The following is a 19,856-nucleotide window of genomic DNA, read 5'->3' as shown; positions in this document are numbered from 1 at the left end:
GATGACCTCAGAAGTTAAGTCTCATAGTGCTCAGAGACATTTGAACCATTTGTCAATTATCTATTGATCCCGTCAATTCTGAGTCGAATGCACGCCATGAACTTCATGGGCAGTTTTCTCAAAAACGGGGGGAGCGGCTGTTGAGCCAAAATATCTCATCAAATATAGCTGAATCGGGTAGCCGTGTATGAGGCCTTCCCGTGGCTTATTAGAAGCCGCTCGACCATGAAATCAAAGTTTTCTCACCTCCCGCCTAACTGTCATAGTGGTTGCAATGGATCCTGATGCAGTTTGGAATTCGTGTGTGATGGTCTGGACAGAAGTCTACCCGCCAGGTTAGCCGAGTGCGCTAACGCGCTGCTTCCTGGACTCGGGTAGGCGCGCCGGACCCGGATCGAATCCGCCCGGCGGATTAACGACGAGGGCCGACGTGCCGGCCAGCCTGGATGTGGTTTTTAGGTGGTTTTCCACATCCCCGTAGGTGAATACCGGGCTGGTCCCCACGTCCCGCCTCAGTTACACGGCTCGCAGACATCTGAACACTTTCGCACTATTCCATGGATTACACTAGTTGCAGGCAATTGGGGTCCACTAATTCCTTCCCGGGGGGTACGGGGTGGCGGCAGGAAGGGCATCTGGCCACCCTGTCAACTAACATTGCCACATCCGATTAACCATGCCGACCTTGCGCATCGGTGGGACAAACGGCACAAGCAAAAGAAAGAAAAGAAGAAAGGTCTGGATAGATGTCTCCTATTACACATTACGACCCTCTTCAATTGTCGGCGGTGTCTGTCAGTCAACAGACGAGGTCGGCATGTACGATTTTGTGCTATATGTGTCCTTTCACGTTTCCACTTCGCTATCACGTCGGAAACATTGGACCTAGGGATGTTTAGGAGTGTGGAAATCTCGCGTACAGACGTATGACACAAGTGACACCCAGTCACCTGACAACGTTCGAAGTCTGTGAGTTCTGCGGAGCCCCCATTCTGCTCTCTCAAAATGTCTAATGACTACTGAAGTCGCTAATATTGATACCTGGCAGCACAATGCACTTTTTTGTGGGTGTCCGGATACATTTGATCACATAGTGTAGTTCCTAGCGGAGAGATTGTGCCGTTGACTTTCCATTTACGAACAGTCAGATGGTGGGGTGTGTAGTGTCGATGACCGAGAGGGTTGCTTGTGCAGTTGAGATCAACATCTCCAGCTGACTGACGTAGCACATCAACAGTGTCACTTGTTGTCACTTCCAGCGAACTCTTCAAAAGGTCTTGGAATTACATCTGGTGATGGTGCACGACTGGTAATAAGATACCTTCTGCTATCAACTCTCCAGCCGTTTCTTGTCAAATACTTGTGACAAAAATTTGTCCTGCCACGAAATTTCGAATTGGCTGCTGCTAGTCGAGCGCCTCTGGAATATGAAAGTGGTCTAGATCAGGAAAGCAGATGCAAATTATTCTTACGAGGATTAATTGGCAGTTCCGCAATTTTGCTTGCAGCTATTATGGAGTCGGAGGTAACAAAGAAAGGGTATCTCAAACATTTAGACCGTAACTGTTACACAAGGTATAGTATCGTAAATTGAATATTTTGAGATAAAGAACCGATGGCTGTAAATTAGTATTTCAAGTAGTACAAAGTACTGAATGAGCAGGGTAAGTGGGGAACGTGTTTTTAAACGGTTTATGTTATATAACGATCTGCTACCTGCCATATCGACTATGGTAGCGCTACTTTCATAAACAGTACACAGTTATCCGTGATATGTCCACAAAGGAGTTAACTACTGTTTACACAGCGCGATTGGTTGTCAAAGATGGAGTATTAATCACTACGGCAAACAACGGAAGCTGTGGAATTTAATGGTTGAACCATAGTTGACTCCCGAATAATAAAAACGTGCAAGCGAAAGGGCTAAATGAGTTTGATCACGAAGTCAGCTCTGTCAGAGCATGCATTGAAATCAGCATTTCTTAATTTGAGCAGCTGCTGTTACTGCTGTTGTTAACAGGAGCAAGTCACCCATGTCAGTAACAAGAAATTTATTTCCGACCACCAGTTCGTGATCCCAGGGTACTCAGATTATGACCTGTATAGGCTATATGATTTCGAGTCGAAACATTTCGGATATCCTGTGTAGTTTCCGATATATTTTTGGAAAAATATAAAAGACAATATAAAAAATATTGCAATATCAATGTCCCTTCGTCTCCATAAATTATTGTAATCAGTCCTGCGATTTTGGGAGACTAAACAAATTATCAGTGGAGTACTGCTTTCTTGTAAGAAACGGCATTCGTTGCATAATTTTTAATGACAGCAAGATGCATAACCTAAGTTTTTACTTGCATTAAAAAATATTGTCAATACGACTAACAGACATTAAAATTCTCGAAATAGTTTTCAATAAAGTAAATAATAAGTTAAGACAGGAAGGAATTACAGACAATGGCTGCAAGAGGGGGCCGGCCAGAGTGGCCGAGCGGTTCTAGGCGCTACAGTCTGGAACCGCGTGACTACTGCGGTCGCAGGTTCGAATCCTGCCTCGGGCATGGATGTGTGTGATGTCCTTAGGTTAGTTAGGTTTATGTAGTTCTAAGTTCTAGGGGACTTATGACCTGAGAAGTTAGGTCCCATAGTGCTCAGAGCCATTTGGATAATTTTTTTGCAAGAAGGCATTGATTTAATTCAATGGGGAAAGTTGAAAATTTGTGCCTGATTGGGATTCGAACCTGGATCTCCTGCTGACTAGGCACAGGCACTGTCCACTGCGCCGTCCAGACACAGTGGTCATCGAAACTACACGGGCTAGCACGCCTCCCGTCAAAACGAAATCACATCTCATCCACACACTACTAACGTAGAGGCCCTTGACCATTATTCTCATTACTCGAGGCATTTCGCAGATTCTCGTAATAGTTCGAGCCTGGTGTGCATCTGCAATGAAAAGGTCATTGGCCGTCCTCGCCTTATCGCCTCCTGTCCGAAAGAACAGACGTCACATAAACATAAATACGAGTAACAAGTTGTGACTGTAAGATTTGTGATATTTATACCAACAAAACAAACTATACATACACTAAAACCAATAATTCCTTATCTCAAAGTTGTCAACACCGTTTAAGCTCGATACAAATTACTCTTACAGTGTGAGGGGTAAAATTCAATTAAAACCTCGAAAAAATAAATTTGCGTAATTACCTGTTTTTTACTTTTTTGAGGTACATGTCTTCCGTATTAGTACATATTGAAATCCGAGGGCCAATATACTGCAGATCGCCTCTAGAGGGCCCAAAACAAAATAACGCAGCCTGTTGATAATGTGTAATACCGTGAGGTAATTCGTTTTCTGCATTCGGAGGGGAACAAGGGTGCAACAATCCACGTTGAGCTTGTCGAAGAGTTTGGTAACAATGTGATGGTGACGGATATGCTTGACAAAGAACGAATATGTGCATGACAAAGAACGAATTGGTATACCATCTCTCTACAAAGCAGTCGTAAGAGAAATTGCGGCCCTAATGCTCGAAGACAGGAGTCAGGAATCAGTGGAAAAATCAGTCACGGGCAAGTTTTTGATATTTTGCACGACGTCTTGAAGATGACAAAGGCCAAACACTCATACATGCTGCTTATTTGTACTACCAAAATTGGATTCACCCATCCTCTTCCTCCACTCCTCCACCCTCCCCCCTTTCCGCCCCAGAACCATATTCTCTGAATGACTTTTACCTGTTTACTCATATGAGGAAACCATTGCGTGGTAGTCATTTCCACACTGACTGTGAGATGTTTTCCGAGGTGAAACATTTACTGAAAAGTCACAATATAGAATTCTACAATCAAGCTCTTCACTCAGCCACCCATAGTTCGGAAAAAATGTGTCGCATCGAAGAGTGAATGCGGAGACAAAATCAGAGCGTTTCAATGACGGAAGCTTTTTTCGAGGCGAATACTTCATATTATATCTAGAACTTTGCTTCCGGCCTTTTTTCTCGAAGTTCGAAGCATTATTATGAAGAACTTACAAAAAAAATACTTTTCAAAGTATTGACCATCGCTGGCCTCTACTTTCTCCCATCTTTCGGGAAACATACGAATCCCGCAGCGAAAGAACTGGATCTCTTTTGAGGAGATCCACGAACTGATCCAATTTTGCACGTGTTCGTGTGGCCGGAAGTGCTGGTCAGCCCATTGATCAAAAAAGGTGGTAATCAGAGGGAGCAATGTCTGGCGAATACGGCGGATGGGGTAGAACTTCCCATTTCAACGCTACCAAAAATGTTTTGACGGGTTTTGAGACATGGGGTCTAGCAGTGTCATACTGAAAAATCACATTTTCATTCTATTGCTGTATCGTGGGCGTTTGTCTTTCAGTGTAAGTCTCAAACGCATCAGTTGCTTTCGATGACAGCTCCTGTGATTGATCCTGTTGGCTTCGGTAGGTTTAAAAACCTTTTTTGACCACCACCATGCCGCCCTACCACATCAGAATACCCATTCTCGAAGCGTTGAAACCATTCTCTGAACGTTCGTTCATTAATAGGTGCCATACTATAGGTCTTAGCCAGCATTTTAAGAGCCTCAGCTGCAGATTTCTACACGTTAAAGAGGAAAAGTAAAACTTCCAGCAAATGACGAGAATTGTGTTCTTAAATTAACATAGGCCTACTCAATCGAGAATAATTTTATGATGCAATGACAAATCGACGCCGGCCGGTGTGGCCGTGCGGTTCTAAGCGCGTCAGTTTGGAACCGCGTGACCGCTACGGTCGCAGGTTCGAATCCTGCCTTGGGCGTGGATGTGTGTGATGTCCTTAGGTTAGTTAGGTTTAAGTAGTTCTAAGTTCTAGGGGACTGACGTCCCATAGTGCTCAGAGCCATTTGAACCATTTGACTAATCGACTAATATTAAGTTTAGAAATGTCTAAGCTTACTTTATGAGACTTATGACCTACCACCTGCATCGTCACATGCCACTGTTGCCGTCTATTTAAAAATGGCAGAAGCAAGTTTGCAGAGCTAATGGATACCCTTATTTTCAGACCTGCTGGCATGATTTTCCCTTCCGAGTTCCGTTGTTCTGTAGTCAAACAAAACGTATAGCAACGGAGTGAGAAATTGTCTTACCATATTTTGTTGAGCCACAGGTGCTTTGTTGGAGTTGGAAGAGGGTGATGTCTTCTTCATCAGTTGCATGGTCAGTTGGGAAGCAGCAACTGGTGGCATGGGTGGCATAGGCGGCGCGGGTGGCACATGCACACTGAAGGTGGCTGCGCCAGACCACCAGAAGGTGGTGCGGTCGGGCGAGTAGGTGCCCATGAGGATGATCGGAACTCGAAGCGCAGGTGCGAGAGACTCCTCGGCGGCGATCAGGAGAGAAGACATCTCGTGCACGCTGGCAAGGGACTCCGTGTCGTCGAGGTCAACTGGGGTGCCGAGAACGGGTTGTGGGCTGGCGACGTAGAAGAGTGGTGACGAACACTGCTGTCCGTCGTGCAGATAGGTGTCTAACGTGGTGTTCCCCAAGTAACGCATCTGCAACGCGAATTTGCCGCTCCACCAGCTGATGGAGAAGTTGGCGGGAGCACCGTGAGTGAAGGTCGGGAAGGAGAAGCTGCCCTTAAGCGACGCGCCGCCCGCACCGTCGCTGACCAGGGAGCCACTCCACTGGATACCACTGCTGAAGACGGGCACTCCGGGAGTCAAGCTCGCACCCGCAGCCAACGCTACCGTGTCGAAGGGATGGGCGGGAAGTGCGGCGGGCAGTTCTCCACTCCACCACGTCACGCCGCTGCTCGTGGTCACGCTACCAGAGAGAACTGAAACCGGTACCATGACGCGCTTCTCCTTCGGCTTGGCCACGGCCGCCAAGACGTTCAGAGCCGGAAGTGGCGGCGGGGGCGGTAGAGGTAGGATGAGCGTCGCATTGCCGTCCCAAGTGAAAAACGTCTTGTCCGGCGAGAATATACCGTGAATGAGCAAGGGGGCTCTGGGTACTCCGGGTCCCAGACCGCCGGCCACCAGCAGCTGCTCGGCGTACTTCTGCACCTCCTCCGGTTTCGCCGTAGTCAGCACGAACTTGGGCTTTGTCGTCTCCAGCCTCAGCGGCGACCAGTAAGAGCCGGACATGTCGATAGTTCCGTTCTTGGTCGAATTCCACGCGAGCATGACGTCGAAAGAGAAAGTGCCGCTGGACCATTCTACGGAGAAGTTGAGCGGCGGGCCGTCGTGGTATTTGGGCGCGGTGTAGGTGCCCTGGAGGCGGGCCTTGGCTGAGGACGCGTCGGCTGTGAAGTGGCCGTCCCAGTAGATGCCGCGGCCGGCGAAGAAGGGCGACCCGGCCGGGACTGGGCCGGTGGCGGCCAGGGTGTCGAAGAGCGGCAGGGGGAGCCGCAGCGGCAGCGCGCCGCTCCAGACGGTGCTGCCCGCGGCGGTGATGGAGCCTCCGGTGACGGTGCCGCCGAGGGCGACGTGCGGGATCTTCGTCTTGGTCCTGGGCGCGGCGGCGCGCACGGCGCTGGCGCCCTCGAACAGCGAGACGCGCGCGATGCCGGGCCGCGCGAAGGCGCCGCTCGGCCCCGCCTTCCACAGAGACCAGTCGGGGCGCGCCAGCTCGCTGCAGTTGCGGCGCACGTTGTCGCCGGCTGCGGCGCGCATCACCCACGGCTGCGAGCGCGTCAGGTTGTCCGAGTTGTCGCAGAGGATAGCCGCCAGGCTCGTCTTGCGCAGCTCCGCCAGTTGCTCTGTTTGCAGGAAACGCTTCGTTAGCCAAAACTCAGTCGGGCGAACCTGAACGCATGCTGTATATAGCACCGGGTGATGAAAAGTCAGTATAAATTTGAAAACTGAATAAATCACCGAATAATGTAGATAGAGAGGTACAAATTGACACACATGATTGGAATGACCTGGGGTTTTATTAGAACCAAAAAAAAAAAATAGAAAAGTTCAAAAAATGTCCGACAGATGGCGCTTCATCTGATCAGAATAGCAATAATTAGCATAACAAAGTAGGACAAAGCAAAGATGACGTTCTTTACAGGAAATGCTCAATATGTCCACCGTCATTCCTCAACAACAGCTGTAGTCGAGGAATAATGTTGTGAACAGCACTGTAAAGCATGTCCGGAGTTATGGTGAGGCATTGTTGTCTTTCAGCATCCCTAGAGATGTCGGTCGATCACGATACACTTGTGACTTCAGGTAACCCCAAAGCCAATAATCGCACGGACTGAGGTCTGGGGACCTGGAAGGCCAAGCATGACGAAAGTGGCGGCTGAGCACACGATCATCACCAAACGGCGCGCGCAAGAGATCTTTCACGCGTCTAGCAATATGGGGTGGAGTGCCATCCTGCATAAACATCGTACGTTCCAGCAGGTGTTTATCAGCCAGGCTGGGGGTGATGCGATTCTGTAACATATCGCCATACCTCTCACCCGTCACGGTAGCAGTTAGCGACATCTGTCGGAAATTTTGTGAACTTTTTTTTGTTCTGATAAAACCCCATGTCATTCCAAGCATGTGTGTCAATTTTTATCTCTCTATCTACATTATTCCGTGGTTTATTAAGTTTTCATATTTATACTGACTTTTTGATCACCCAGTACATGCTGAGATTCACCAAAGTTGTCTTTTTTTATGAGAAGAAAACATGGCCCAAATAGACAGCATTCTCTTTATTATCTGTGCAATTGGTACGTTTCAATTGTGGGTCATTTTCAAGCACATACACATATCAAAAAACTTTTGCATCACCCCGGCTCCAAGAACACCTGGAGACAGACGTTGACTGTGGATATTGTATCACAGACATAGTCCCTTTGACTGTGCAAAGATGTCACAAAGCCCGCCAAGCCGGCCGGTGTGGCGAGCAGTTGTAGGCGCTTCAGCCTGGAACCGCGGGACCGCTACGGTCATAGGTTCGAATCCTGCCTCGGGCATGGATGTGTGTGGTGTCCTTAGCTTAGTTAGGTTTAAGTAGTTCAAAGTGCTAGGGGACTGACGACCTCCGAAATTTAGTTCCATAGTGCTCAGAGCCATTTGAGCCAGACCCGCCCAAAGACGTAAACAACCATGAAAGAGCAGCGCCCATTACACGGAGACGGTCCGACAGCCGATCAGTTCCGGTCATTCCACCAGAAAGGAAGTACATGGCTCGTGTTGTCCTTAGTTCAACTATGCCTAGACGGTCAATACCTCGGTTCGATCGCGTCCTCATTGCTACTTTGTGCCAGGAAGGGCTCTCAACAAGGGAAGTGTCCAGGTGTCTCGGAGTGAACCAAAGCGATATTGTGCGGACAGGGAGGAGATACAGAGAGACACAAACTGTCGATGACATGCCTCGCTCAGGCTGTCAAGGGCTACTACTGCAGTGGATGACCGCTACCTACGGATTATGGCTCGGAGGAACGCCGACAGCAAAGCCACCATGTTGAATAATATTTTTCGTGCAGCCACAGGACGTCGAGTTACGACTTAAACTCTGCGCAATAGGCTGCATGATGCGCAACTTCCCTCCCGTTCTCCATGCCGAGGTCCACGGCACCATGCAGCGCTGTACAGATGGGTCCAACAACATGCAGAATGGACCGCTCAGGGTTAGCATCACGTTCTCTTCACCAATAAGTGTCGCATATGACTTCAACCAGACAATCGTCGGAGAAGTTGTTGGAGGCAACCCGGTCAGGCTGAACGCCTTAGACACACTGTCCAACGAGTGCAGCAAGGTGGAGGTTCCCTGCTGTTTTGGGGTGGCGTTATGTGAGGCCGGCGTACGCCGCTGGTGGTCATGGAAGGCGCCGTAACGGCTGTACGATACGTGAATGCCATCCTCCCACCGATAGTGCAACCATATCGGCAGCATATTGGCGAAGCATTCGTCTTCATGGTCGACAAATCACGTCCCCTTCGTGCACTGGATGTGAATGACTTCTTTCAGGATAACGACATCGCTCGACTAGAGTGGCCTCATGTTCTCCAGACATGAACCCTATCGAACATGCCTGGGATAGACTGAGAAGGGCTGTTTATGGACGACATGACCCACCAACCACTCTGAGGGATCTACGCACAATCGCCGTTGTAGAGTGGGACAATATGGGCCAACGGTGCCTTGATAAACTTGTGGATAGTATGCCACGACGAATACAGGCATGCATCAATGCAAGAGGACATGCTACTGGGTATTGGAGGTACCGGTGTGTACAGCAATCTGGACCACCACCTCTGCAGGTCTCGCTGTATGGTGGTACAACATGCAATGTTTGTTTTTCATGAGCAATGAAAAGGGTGGAAATGATGTTTATATTGATCTCTATTCCAATTTTCTGTACACGTTCCGGAACTCTCGGAACCGGGGTGATTCAAAACTTTTTTTGATGTGTGTATCTTCAGATTCCAGTTCATTTCACATTGTAATACATCGCTGGTACACGTGGACGGATATACAAAACTGCAAAATAATGTTAACGCAGGTAAGGCACGTGTCGCGCCGGACTGTGTGTGTTCAGTACGGACTAGGCATCAGTGCAGGTTGTTTACGAATTGCGCACATTTCGTATTTGTACTCAGTGGCAGAGGACGTGGTGCAATGAAAGAACTAATAGAGTTCCAAAGAAGGCAGCTTGTGGTGGCCCGATTAGCTGGAGCATCAGGAACAAAGACAGCCAACTTATTGAATGTTTCAAGAGCAATTGTTTCAACAGTCATGACAGCCTACACAAAACATGGAAGTACATCGTCGTGTCGACGTAATAGTGGGCGCAAATCAAAACTAAATGACAGAGATCGTCGTACGCTAACACGAATTGTGTCAAAACAGCACAAAACCACGGTGGCTAAAGTGACTGCAGAGCTTAATAGCCATCTTCGAGACTCCGTATCTATCGACGCCGTCCGCCGAAATCTCCATAATGCCAATATTCATGGACAAGCTGCTATACAGAAACAATTAGTGACGACAGCTAACGCAAAGAAGCGTAAAACATGGTGTCAGGAGCATGAATCCTGGACGGCTGATCGGTGGCAACACATCGTATGGTCCGACGAGTGAACGTTTTCGTTATTTCCAACATCGGGCCGGGTTTACGTCCGGAGAACGCCAATAGAAGCCCACAATCCTGATTGCTTGATTCCAAAGGTTAAGCATGGAGGTGGAAGTGTGATGGTGTGGGCAGCGGTACCATGATATTCTGCTGGTGCCATCATTAGGTTCAAAGGTCATGTTACAGCCAACGCTTATGTGAACATCTTAGGTGATCAAGTGCACCCCATGATTCAAGTGCTGTTCTCCAACAATGATGTCATATTTCAGGGCGATAATGCACCCATTCACACAGCATGCAACTGAACTGCAGTGCCTTTCCTGGCTAGCAGTCCCTGGACATTATAGAACCCCTGTCTACGGTATTGGAGCGCAGACTCCGGAGCAATTTCTGACCGAAGAATGGCAGAAAATTCCACTGGAGACTATACAATCATTATATGCCAGTATTCCAAGAAGAATCGCAGCTTTATTACGGGTAAATGGGGCTCCAACCATTCTCAAGTAAGTAGAGGTGTTTACATGATTTTTCCTGTCTCCTGTAAAACGTATTTCTTTTTGTGCGTGGCACCAAAACAATACAAGTGTTTATGCTTACGTAATATTACATCACATTTCTGTGTGTATGTGGCACAAAAACCGTACAAGAGTTAACATTATTACGTAATCATCTACACTATTGCATTGTTTCTGTGCCACGTACACAATGTAATACGATGCAACATCGTCCACATGTACCAGCGATGTGTTCCAATGTGAAATGAAACTGGAAACTTAAGATATGTTCTTGAGAATGACCCATGGTTAAAAATGGCCAATCGCACAGATAATAAAAACTATACAGCCTACTTGTTGCATATTTTCATTCTCAAAGACACTGAGGCTGTGGACCCTTACAACAATAAAACATTAAAATGCATTTTTTAATTTTATGTGCCGCTACCGGTTTGAGGCGATGTCTCATTCTTAAGCGATGCCTAATTATTATCCAGCTGTTATCAGCATATACAGGGTGAGTCACCTAACGTTACCGCTGGATATATTTCGTAAACCACATCAAATACTGACGAATCGATTCCACAGACCGAACGTGAGGAGAGGGGCTAGTGTAATTGATTAATACAAACCATAAAAAAATGCACGGAAGTATGTTTTTTAGCACCTACGTTTTTTTAAAATGGAACCACGTTAGTTTTGTTAGCACATCTGAACATATAAACAAATACGTAATCAGTGCCGTTTGTTGCACTGTAAAATGTTAATTACATCCGGGGATATCGTAACCTAAAGTTGACGCTTGAGTACCACTCCTCCGCTGTTCGATCGTGTGTATCGGAGAGCACCGAATTACGTAGGGATCCAAAGGGAACGGTGATGGACGTTAGGTACAGAAGAGACTGGAACAGCACATTTCGTCCACATGCTAACACCTTTTTATTGGTCTTTTTCATTGGCGCACATGTACATTACCATGAGGGGTGAGGTACACGTACACACGTGGTTTCCGTTTTCAATTACGGAGTAGAATAGAGTGTGTCGCGACATGTCAGGCCAATAGATGTTCCATGTGGTGGTCATCATTTGCTGCACACAATTGCAATCTCTGGCGTAACGAATGTCGTACACGCCGCAGTACATCTGGTGTAATTTCGCCGCAGGCTGCCACAATACGTTGTTTCATATCCTCTGGGGTTGTAGGCACATCACGGTACACATTCTCCTTTAACGTACCCCACAGAAAGAAGTCCAGAGTTGTGGTATCAGGAGAACGGGCTGGTCAATTTATGCGTCCTCCACGTCTTATGAAACACCCGTCGAACGTGTACCTCACCCCTCATGGTAATGTACATGTGCGTCAGTGAAAAAGACCAATAAAAAGGTGTTAGCATGTGGACGTAATGTGCTGTTCCAGTCTCTTCTGTACCTAAGGTCCATCACCGTTCCCTTTGGATCCCTACGTAATTCGGTGCTCTCCGATACACACGATCGAACAGCGGAGGAGTGGTACTCAAGCGTCAACTTTAGGTTACGATATCCCCGGATGTAATTAACATTTTACAATGCAACAAACGGCACTGATTACGTATTTGTTTATATGTTCAGATGTGCTAACAAAACTAACGGCTTTCCATTTGAAAAAACGTAGGTTTGTTTTAAAAAACATACTTCCGTGCATTTTTAGTGGTTTGTATTAACCAATTACACTAGCCCCTCTCCTCACGTTCGGTCTGTGGAATCGATACGTCAGTATTTGACGTGGTTTACGAAATATATCCAGCGGTAATGTTAGGTGACTCACCCTGTATAGTATGTCTCATAATGAATGGCCTTAACGCATACGGGTGAAAGTACACGACACTAGGCCGGCCGATCTGGCCGAGCGGTTCTAGGCCCTTCAGTCTGGAACCACGTGAACGCTACGATCGCAGGTTCGAATCCTACCTCGGGCATGAATGTATGTGATGTCCTTAGGTGAGTTAGGTTTAAGTAGTTCTAAGTCTAGGGGACTGATGACCTCAGACGTTAAGACCCATAGTGCTCAGAGCCATTTGAACCACTTGACTCCAGGAACATTCTGCTGGCTACCACACTCTCCAGACATGGACAGTATTGAGCATATCTGGGTTATCTTGCACGTGCTGTTCAGAAGCGATCTTTACCCCTTCGTATTCTTACGCATTTATGGTTAGCCCTGCAAGATTCATGGTGTCAGTTCCCTCCAGAACTACTTGAGACATTAGTCGAGGCCTTGCCACGTCGTGCTGCGGCACTTCCACGTGCTCGCGGCGGCCCTACACGTTATTGGGCAGGTATACCAGTTTCTTTGGCTCTTCGGTATAATAATCCCCGCAGAGATTTTTTTGGGTAGTATTTACGCTGAAACAAAAACTCTCGTCTTACACGCTTGGCGATATGAGGAGCTTACCAGGTGTGAAGGCCTGCGGCTGCTGCGAAGTCTCGTACCAGTAGCGGTCGCCCTGCTTGAGACGAATGAACTGGTCCGTGATGAGGCAGGTGGCGGTGGGCCCCAGCAGCGAGCCGTCCAACGGGATCTCGGACAGCATGCCCGTGTACAGGTCCACGTCGGCCACGGTCCTGCAAAGACAACGGCGGCACTCGGTGAAACTAAGATCGGCAGCACCTGAGGGCGAGTGCAGTAAGCTGGAAGCAGTGGCGGGCCCCTACTTGTACAGCGCGGAGAGCCTGCTGATGCTGTCCGGGTCGATGACGCCGGCCAGGTCCGAGAAGTCGAGGGGCTTCGGGAAGCCGCAGAACTCGCGCCACGCCGGGTAGCCCGGCAGGCCGTGGTCGCGGCCACGCTGGATGTTGAGCGACACGAGGTCCAGGCCGTGGCGCGCCGGCGCCGTCGCGTTGCCTTGCGCGAACAGCTTCTGCGTCAGCTGCAACCACGACGGGGCAATCCGCAACGCTAACCCTCTCCCATCACATTCCAAATACAGTAATGAATTAAAGACAGTAGCTAATACGGGGAAGCAGTGCACTTTTAGTTTATTGCACTACTGGCCATTAAAATTGATACACCAAGAAGAAATGCAGATGATGAACGGGTATTCATTGAACAAATTATTATGCTAAAACTGACGTGTGACTACATTTTCACGCAATTTGGGTGCATAGATCAGGAGAAATCAGTACCCAGAACAACCACTTCTGGCCGTAATAACGGCCTTGATACGCCTGGGCATTGAGTCACACAGAGCTTGGGTGGCGTGTACAGGTACAGCTGCTTATGGAGCTTCAACACGATACCACAGTTCATCAAGAGTAGTGACTGGCGTATTGTGACGAGCCAGTTGCTCGGCCACCATTGACCAGACGTTTTCAGTTGGTGAGAGATCTGGAGAATGTGCTGGCCAGGGCAGCAGTCGAACATTTTCTGTATCCAGAAAGGCCTGTACAGGACCTGCAACATGCGGTCGTGAATTATCGTGCTGAAATGTAGGGTTTCACAGGGATCGAATGAAGGGTAGAGCCACGGGTCGTAACACATCTGAAATGTAACGTCCACTGTTCAAAGTGCCGTCAATGCGAACAAGGTGATGCGCCAGTATGGTGATGACGAATACATGCTTCCAATATGCGTTCACCGCAGTGTCACCAAACACGGGTGCGACTGTCATGATGCTGTAAAAAGAACCTGGATTCATCCGAAAAAAAGACGTTTTGCCATTCGTGCACCCAGGTTCGTCGTCGAGTACACCATCGCAGCCGCTCGTGTCTGTGATGCAACGTCAAGGGTAACCGCAGCCATGGTCTCCGAGCTGATAGTCCATGCTGCTGCAAACGTCGTCGAACAGTTCGTGCAGAAGGTTATTGTCTTACAAACGTCCACATCTGTTGACACAGAGATCGAGATGTGGCTGCACGATCCGTTACAGCCATGCAGATAAGATGCCTGTCATCTTGACAGCTAGTGATACGAGGCCGTTGGGATCCAGCATGGCATTCCGTATTACCGTCTCGAATCCACCGATTCCATATTCTGCTAACAGTCATTGGATCTCGACCAATGAGAGCAGCAATGTCGCCATACGATAAACAGCAATCGCTATATGCTACAATCCGACGTTTATCAGAGTCAGAAACGTGATGGTACGCACTTCTCCTCTTTACACGAGGCATCACAACGATGTTTCACCAGGCAACGCCAGTCAACTGCTGTTTGTGTATGAGAAATCGGTTGGAAACTTTCCTCATGTCAGCACATTGTAGGTGTCATCACCTGCACAAACTCTGAAAAGCAAATCATTTGCATATCACAGCATCTTATTCTTGTCGGTTAAATTTCGTGTCTGTAGCACGTCATCTTCGTGGTGTAGCAATTTTAATGGCCAGTAGTTTATTATGAGCATTCTGCGAGTGGGGAGCAGGGTCCGTCGAGTGTTTTCCTCAGCGCGTTGCGGAAAATTTTCCGCCGCTAGAGAATCGTAGCTTTAGCATACGTTTACAACTACTGCAGTAGTGCAAAACAGTATAAAGGCAAGGTTCCTAAGAGAGTACAACGTCTGAAGCACACATAATCGAATTTATTAGGAAATTGGTAGATATATGCAAGACATAAACAATCATGACAGAATTACGTAGCATCTTTCAGAACATGAGTAACAAAATAAGGCGTTTGCACGTCCTGGATTGAAATTAGTATTAGGGCACTCACTGTCCTGTGGTGTTATTGCATTGTTAGTACTTTGTCTGACCTCAGTTCTTCCTAATTACCTCAAAAATTGTTCAAAAATGGTTCAAATGGCTCTAAGCACTATGAGACTTAACATCTGAGGTCATCAGTCCCCTAGACTTAGAACGACTTAAACCTAAGTAACCTAAGAACGTCACACACATCCATGCCCGAGGCAGGAATCGAACCTGCGACCGTAGCAGCAGCGCGGTTCCAGAATTAAGCGCCTAGAACCTCTCGGGCACAGCGGCCGGCTCAAAAATTCTTTTTGGCATTGATTTTGTTACGGTCGGTGGTTCTTGTAGTGAAATTATTGCATACTCTTCTCGTATCGCCCATTTCAGCTCACTTGGTACTTCAGATTGCGTTCTATTGCGAAAAACACACCTTGAAAATATTTCCCAAAAGTTTTCCAAGGGTTTCGTTGGTGGGATAAGTGCAGGCCAGGGCAAGAAACCGACATCTTTATCTTCAAACCACTTTTTGATTGTAGCAGAAACATACAGTGATGCATTATCTTGTTGAAACATCAAAATTGCGTCCCATAGGTCTTCGTACATGCTAATCCATTGTGTCTCTAGCATCCCAGTGAACATATTAAAGTTCATTCTAGTGTTCATCCAAGCAATCCGTGATTTACATTTAGCGCAGAAGGCTGTCCAAATCAAAGAACGATATGGTTTCCACCAACAACATTTCTGCCCGTTCTTGCCTCCTGCTGTGTTCTCAGATCATGCCAATAATACTGAATAACCGGGCTATCTAAATGCAATTTCTTCTCACCAATGAATGTCACTTTATCTCATTCACAAGTCCTTCCAACCTAGCTTGTTTGTATTTTGATGTTAGTCCAGGTTTGTGCAGTAGTTTCGTTAAGGGTACGTGTTTGTGATGTCACAAAATTCGTCGCACACGTCTGTCAGTTACTGGCAACCGTAAATCTGCAACATGTTGCGAAGAATAAACGGTCTGTAGCCCTTTACTTGCACGAAAGTAACCGTTTCGATGTCTCAGATAATATTTTACTTAGCCTGAATTTTCCGTTCTGTCCACATCTTATGTCCAATCTGATGAAATTATCAATCGCTGTACTTGAACGGTTCACCCTTTTAGCGATTTGACGGTTAGAGAGTACTAATTCCTTGTGCGCCCCGACTTTTACTTTTTCATTATACGACAACAGTTTTCCGTGAGGCATTGTCATAATCGAGGGTTATGTTCCCAACACGCGTTGTCAGTAAAGGTGTCTGTTTCTTGTATGCAGCAAAGCCACATGCGCACACACTAACACCGTACAGAGCCGACTGCCTTTATACCGAGTTCCACCCTCTTCCATCTGAATCGTTGATGTTTCGTTACATACTGTACTACAGACATCAAACGCGACACCATTTTCACTGCATTTATAAGTATACCAAATCTCATACTATTGCATATGTACTGTCCGCAACTGTTTCAACCGACAGTGCTAATTTTCCTACAATTATCCATGCCTTTATACTGATTTCCATTACTGTAATAATGTCTGTGCTCGAAATTTGATCAACTGCGTTTATAAAGTAAGGAAGTCAAATTTATTGTATAATTAACTGGAATTTAATCGTATGTAGATTTTTAGTTTTAACTGAGCGCTTTAAGGAAAAGAGTAAGAAAGGACGTAAAATAAGCACGGGGAATTAAAGACACAAATTGGAGAAATAATGACGTCTTTTTAAAATTTAACGACAGAAAACTTCAGTATAAACGATATTTTTCGTAAATGTACTTTCATCATTTGCTAAAAGACCTCGTTCGATAGGCTCAGAGTTATAAAATTTCAAATCATCGGAAGATCGAACTCTACTTTTTGCAACATATAACTGACCATGCATAAAAACACGATGCCTTAATAAAATCCCAACTTCTTTGAATGTTTTTCTCTGTGACTTATTAATAGTAACCGTAAATGCAGGAGTAATTGGGAACTGTTGTCTTTGAAAATGGAAAGGTAAAATAGTACCATAATAAGTCGTATTTATACGCGAAATGAAAATTCGCTACTTTTTGCGATTCTAGTTAACACTTGGCAGTCAGTAACATTATTATTATATAAAAATGTAAGATGCATTTTGGCTCCGAAAGTAAGCGAAAAAACGACGCCAATATACAACGTTATGTACAGTCTCTACTGCCCCCGAAGGCTTCGTTACTACGATGTTCCATTGTCCACTGATGGCATGACAACATCAACGACCTAGAAGCGTTGTAGCTGCATGGTAAGCGTATGTTACTGCTAATGAATAATCTGCAACATTTAAACGTAAGCGTGCCTGGAATGCTATTTCACGAAACGTTACTTTCGTGTGTCGTTTCCACCATGGCACCTGATCGATATGTAGGGTAGAAGTTGGTGGCAGTATAAGATACAGAGGGAAACTTTTTTCATGTGTGTGTGTGTGTGTGTGTGTGTGTGTGTGTGTGTGTGTGTGTGTGTACTTCCTTTTACCTCTCTTAACGGCTACGTACACACATGATTTTTGTCTTGTGCGCATCTATGGAAAAGTACTTTATCTAAAATTCGTCAGCGTCCTTGCACACGTTAAAAATTGGTACTTCAATTTTCTGTGTTCACATATTAATATTAATTTTATGATATAGCTTATAGGTAACTGTTTTACACACACTACCGCTTGAAAATCCAAGCACAACTTTACTTCTTAAACGTAACACGAATGGCTTCTTTCAGTCCCGATGCCTTTCATTATATTCTCAGTCATTTCTTCAGGTAGGACCTCCAGCTCTTTGGCGATTGCGATTTTCAGCTCATCAGTATCGTGGCGCCACCGTGGGAAAGCTTTTGCTTGAGATTATCCGCCGGCCGCTGTGGCCGAGCGCTTCCAGGCCCTTCAGTCCGGAACCGCGCTGCTGCTAAGGTAGCAGGTTCGAATCCAGCCTCGGGCATGTATGTGTGTGATGTCCTTAGGTTAGTTAGGTTCTAAGTCGTTCTAAGTCTAGTGAACTGATGATCTCAGATGTTAAGTACCATAGTGATTATAGCCATTTGATTTTGAGATTATCCGAAAGAAAAAGAAAATCGTTGTCTGAAAGATAAGATCTCGCCGGCCGTAGCATATCACAGAATCCTGAGAGTAGTCAATATGGACATCGGCAGCTCGGTGCGGTCACTGAATTAGGGGCCGTATGGTCTGTAGCTAAAAAAATTATAAACAATGCAACACTTAAGAATGTCTCCAGCTTTAATTTTTAACGTAATAAGGCTTCCAAAATACAAGTTTTATTTCTCATCTCGCAGGTTTTCCAAGGGTTTCAGCAAAGTCATATTGCCATCTTCAGATCATCGGGTACTTCTATTTTGCAGGAATATTTACACTGATATAGAGGTAGCTCTCCTTCTGACAATATCAGGTAATAACTTTAATTTTTTAGGTTGCGACGTTAGCAATGGTATAGGCAAGGATATATAAAATAAGATTAACAGGTATTATTTAATACACGGAATGAAAAAATATTTTCGAACAAATTGGGAAGAAACAAAAATTATAATTTTATAAAATCATGGTTATACCTGTATTGCTATATGTGAGTGAGGCGTGGATCCCTAAAAATCATGATAAAAGTAAAATATCCAGCATTAATGAGATTTCTCAGGAAAGTTAGAGCTGTTACTAGGTAAGATCACACAAGAAATGAAGACATTACTAGTCAACTAGATATTTACAATATTAATGAAAAGAGTGAAGAATCAGTTACAAAGAATGAGTGTAGAGAGAATCCCAAGTCAGGCCATGCCTTACCAGTCAGAAGGATGAAGAAGACCCAGAACGAGGTGGCAGTGGAAAATGAAAACGCAACACGCACGAATTTCTGAACCTTGAAGTGCAGAAGAAGAAGAACAAGAATAAGAAGAAGATAGGTTGTAGCGCCTTCTTGCTGAAACTGCATTGCGTTTAAAAGGCAATGTCCCTTGAGCTGTGGATTGAAGAATCGTTATCCATGACCGCATACCACTCGGAACTGACACTAACCAGCCTGCTGTTTCAAAAACAAAAGAAAAAAAAAAGAAAGGCCTTCGACCCAACGATTTTAACGGACTGTTTCTGTCTAATGACACACCAAACGACGTCCTACACGCTATAATGGGCCTTTTCATGAATAAGTTGCGGGTCTGTGTCCGAGTAATTACGAAAATTTTGTTTATCGACAAACACATTCAGATGAATTTTTCCTCATCACACATCACAAGATGTGTCAGAAACGCGTCGTCCGGTCAGTTCCGTCCAGTAACTTTGTGCAGAAACTGCACCTACTCACTTTATCTCCCTGCTAAGGTACTTGCGGCTTATAAGGATGAAACATTAAATCCTGTTTCAGAATCCTCTGCAAAGACGTATGACGGATTTGTAATGTTCTGGAGTGGCTAGCAGAGCTGCAAGAACTCCTCGGATATTTTCCGGCATTCGTAGTGTCAATTCAGGTTCCTTATCATTCACATTGGTTAGCGACCAGTCTTACGTTATTGTTTTATCCACCTGAATATTGTCCTTCAGCCCGGAAAATGGAAATGGACGTCTCTTTCACTCTGCATTGAGCGTTGGACAACTG

At 46.0% G+C, this 19,856-nt stretch overlaps 1 protein-coding gene across 2 annotated transcripts in view; it reads right to left on the bottom strand.

The window, feature by feature from the left end:
• The window catches only part of LOC124796262, a 197,457-nt gene that overhangs the window by 9,584 nt on the left and 168,017 nt on the right, over positions 1 to 19,856 (bottom strand). For both annotated transcript variants that reach the window (XM_047260371.1, XM_047260372.1), the window contains 3 exons: positions 13,244 to 13,458; positions 12,984 to 13,153; positions 5,140 to 6,755 (listed from right to left, as the gene is read on the bottom strand). In XM_047260371.1, the coding sequence (XP_047116327.1) occupies positions 5,140 to 6,755; positions 12,984 to 13,153; positions 13,244 to 13,458 (2,001 nt within the window). The remainder of the gene's footprint in view (positions 1 to 5,139; positions 6,756 to 12,983; positions 13,154 to 13,243; positions 13,459 to 19,856) is intronic.

Source organism: Schistocerca piceifrons, chromosome 4 (assembly GCF_021461385.2).
Source record: "Schistocerca piceifrons isolate TAMUIC-IGC-003096 chromosome 4, iqSchPice1.1, whole genome shotgun sequence".
NCBI classification, from domain to species: domain Eukaryota; kingdom Metazoa; phylum Arthropoda; class Insecta; order Orthoptera; family Acrididae; genus Schistocerca; species Schistocerca piceifrons.
Note: the sequence above shows the minus strand (reverse complement) of the source record. Positions and strands in the feature narration are given on the sequence as shown.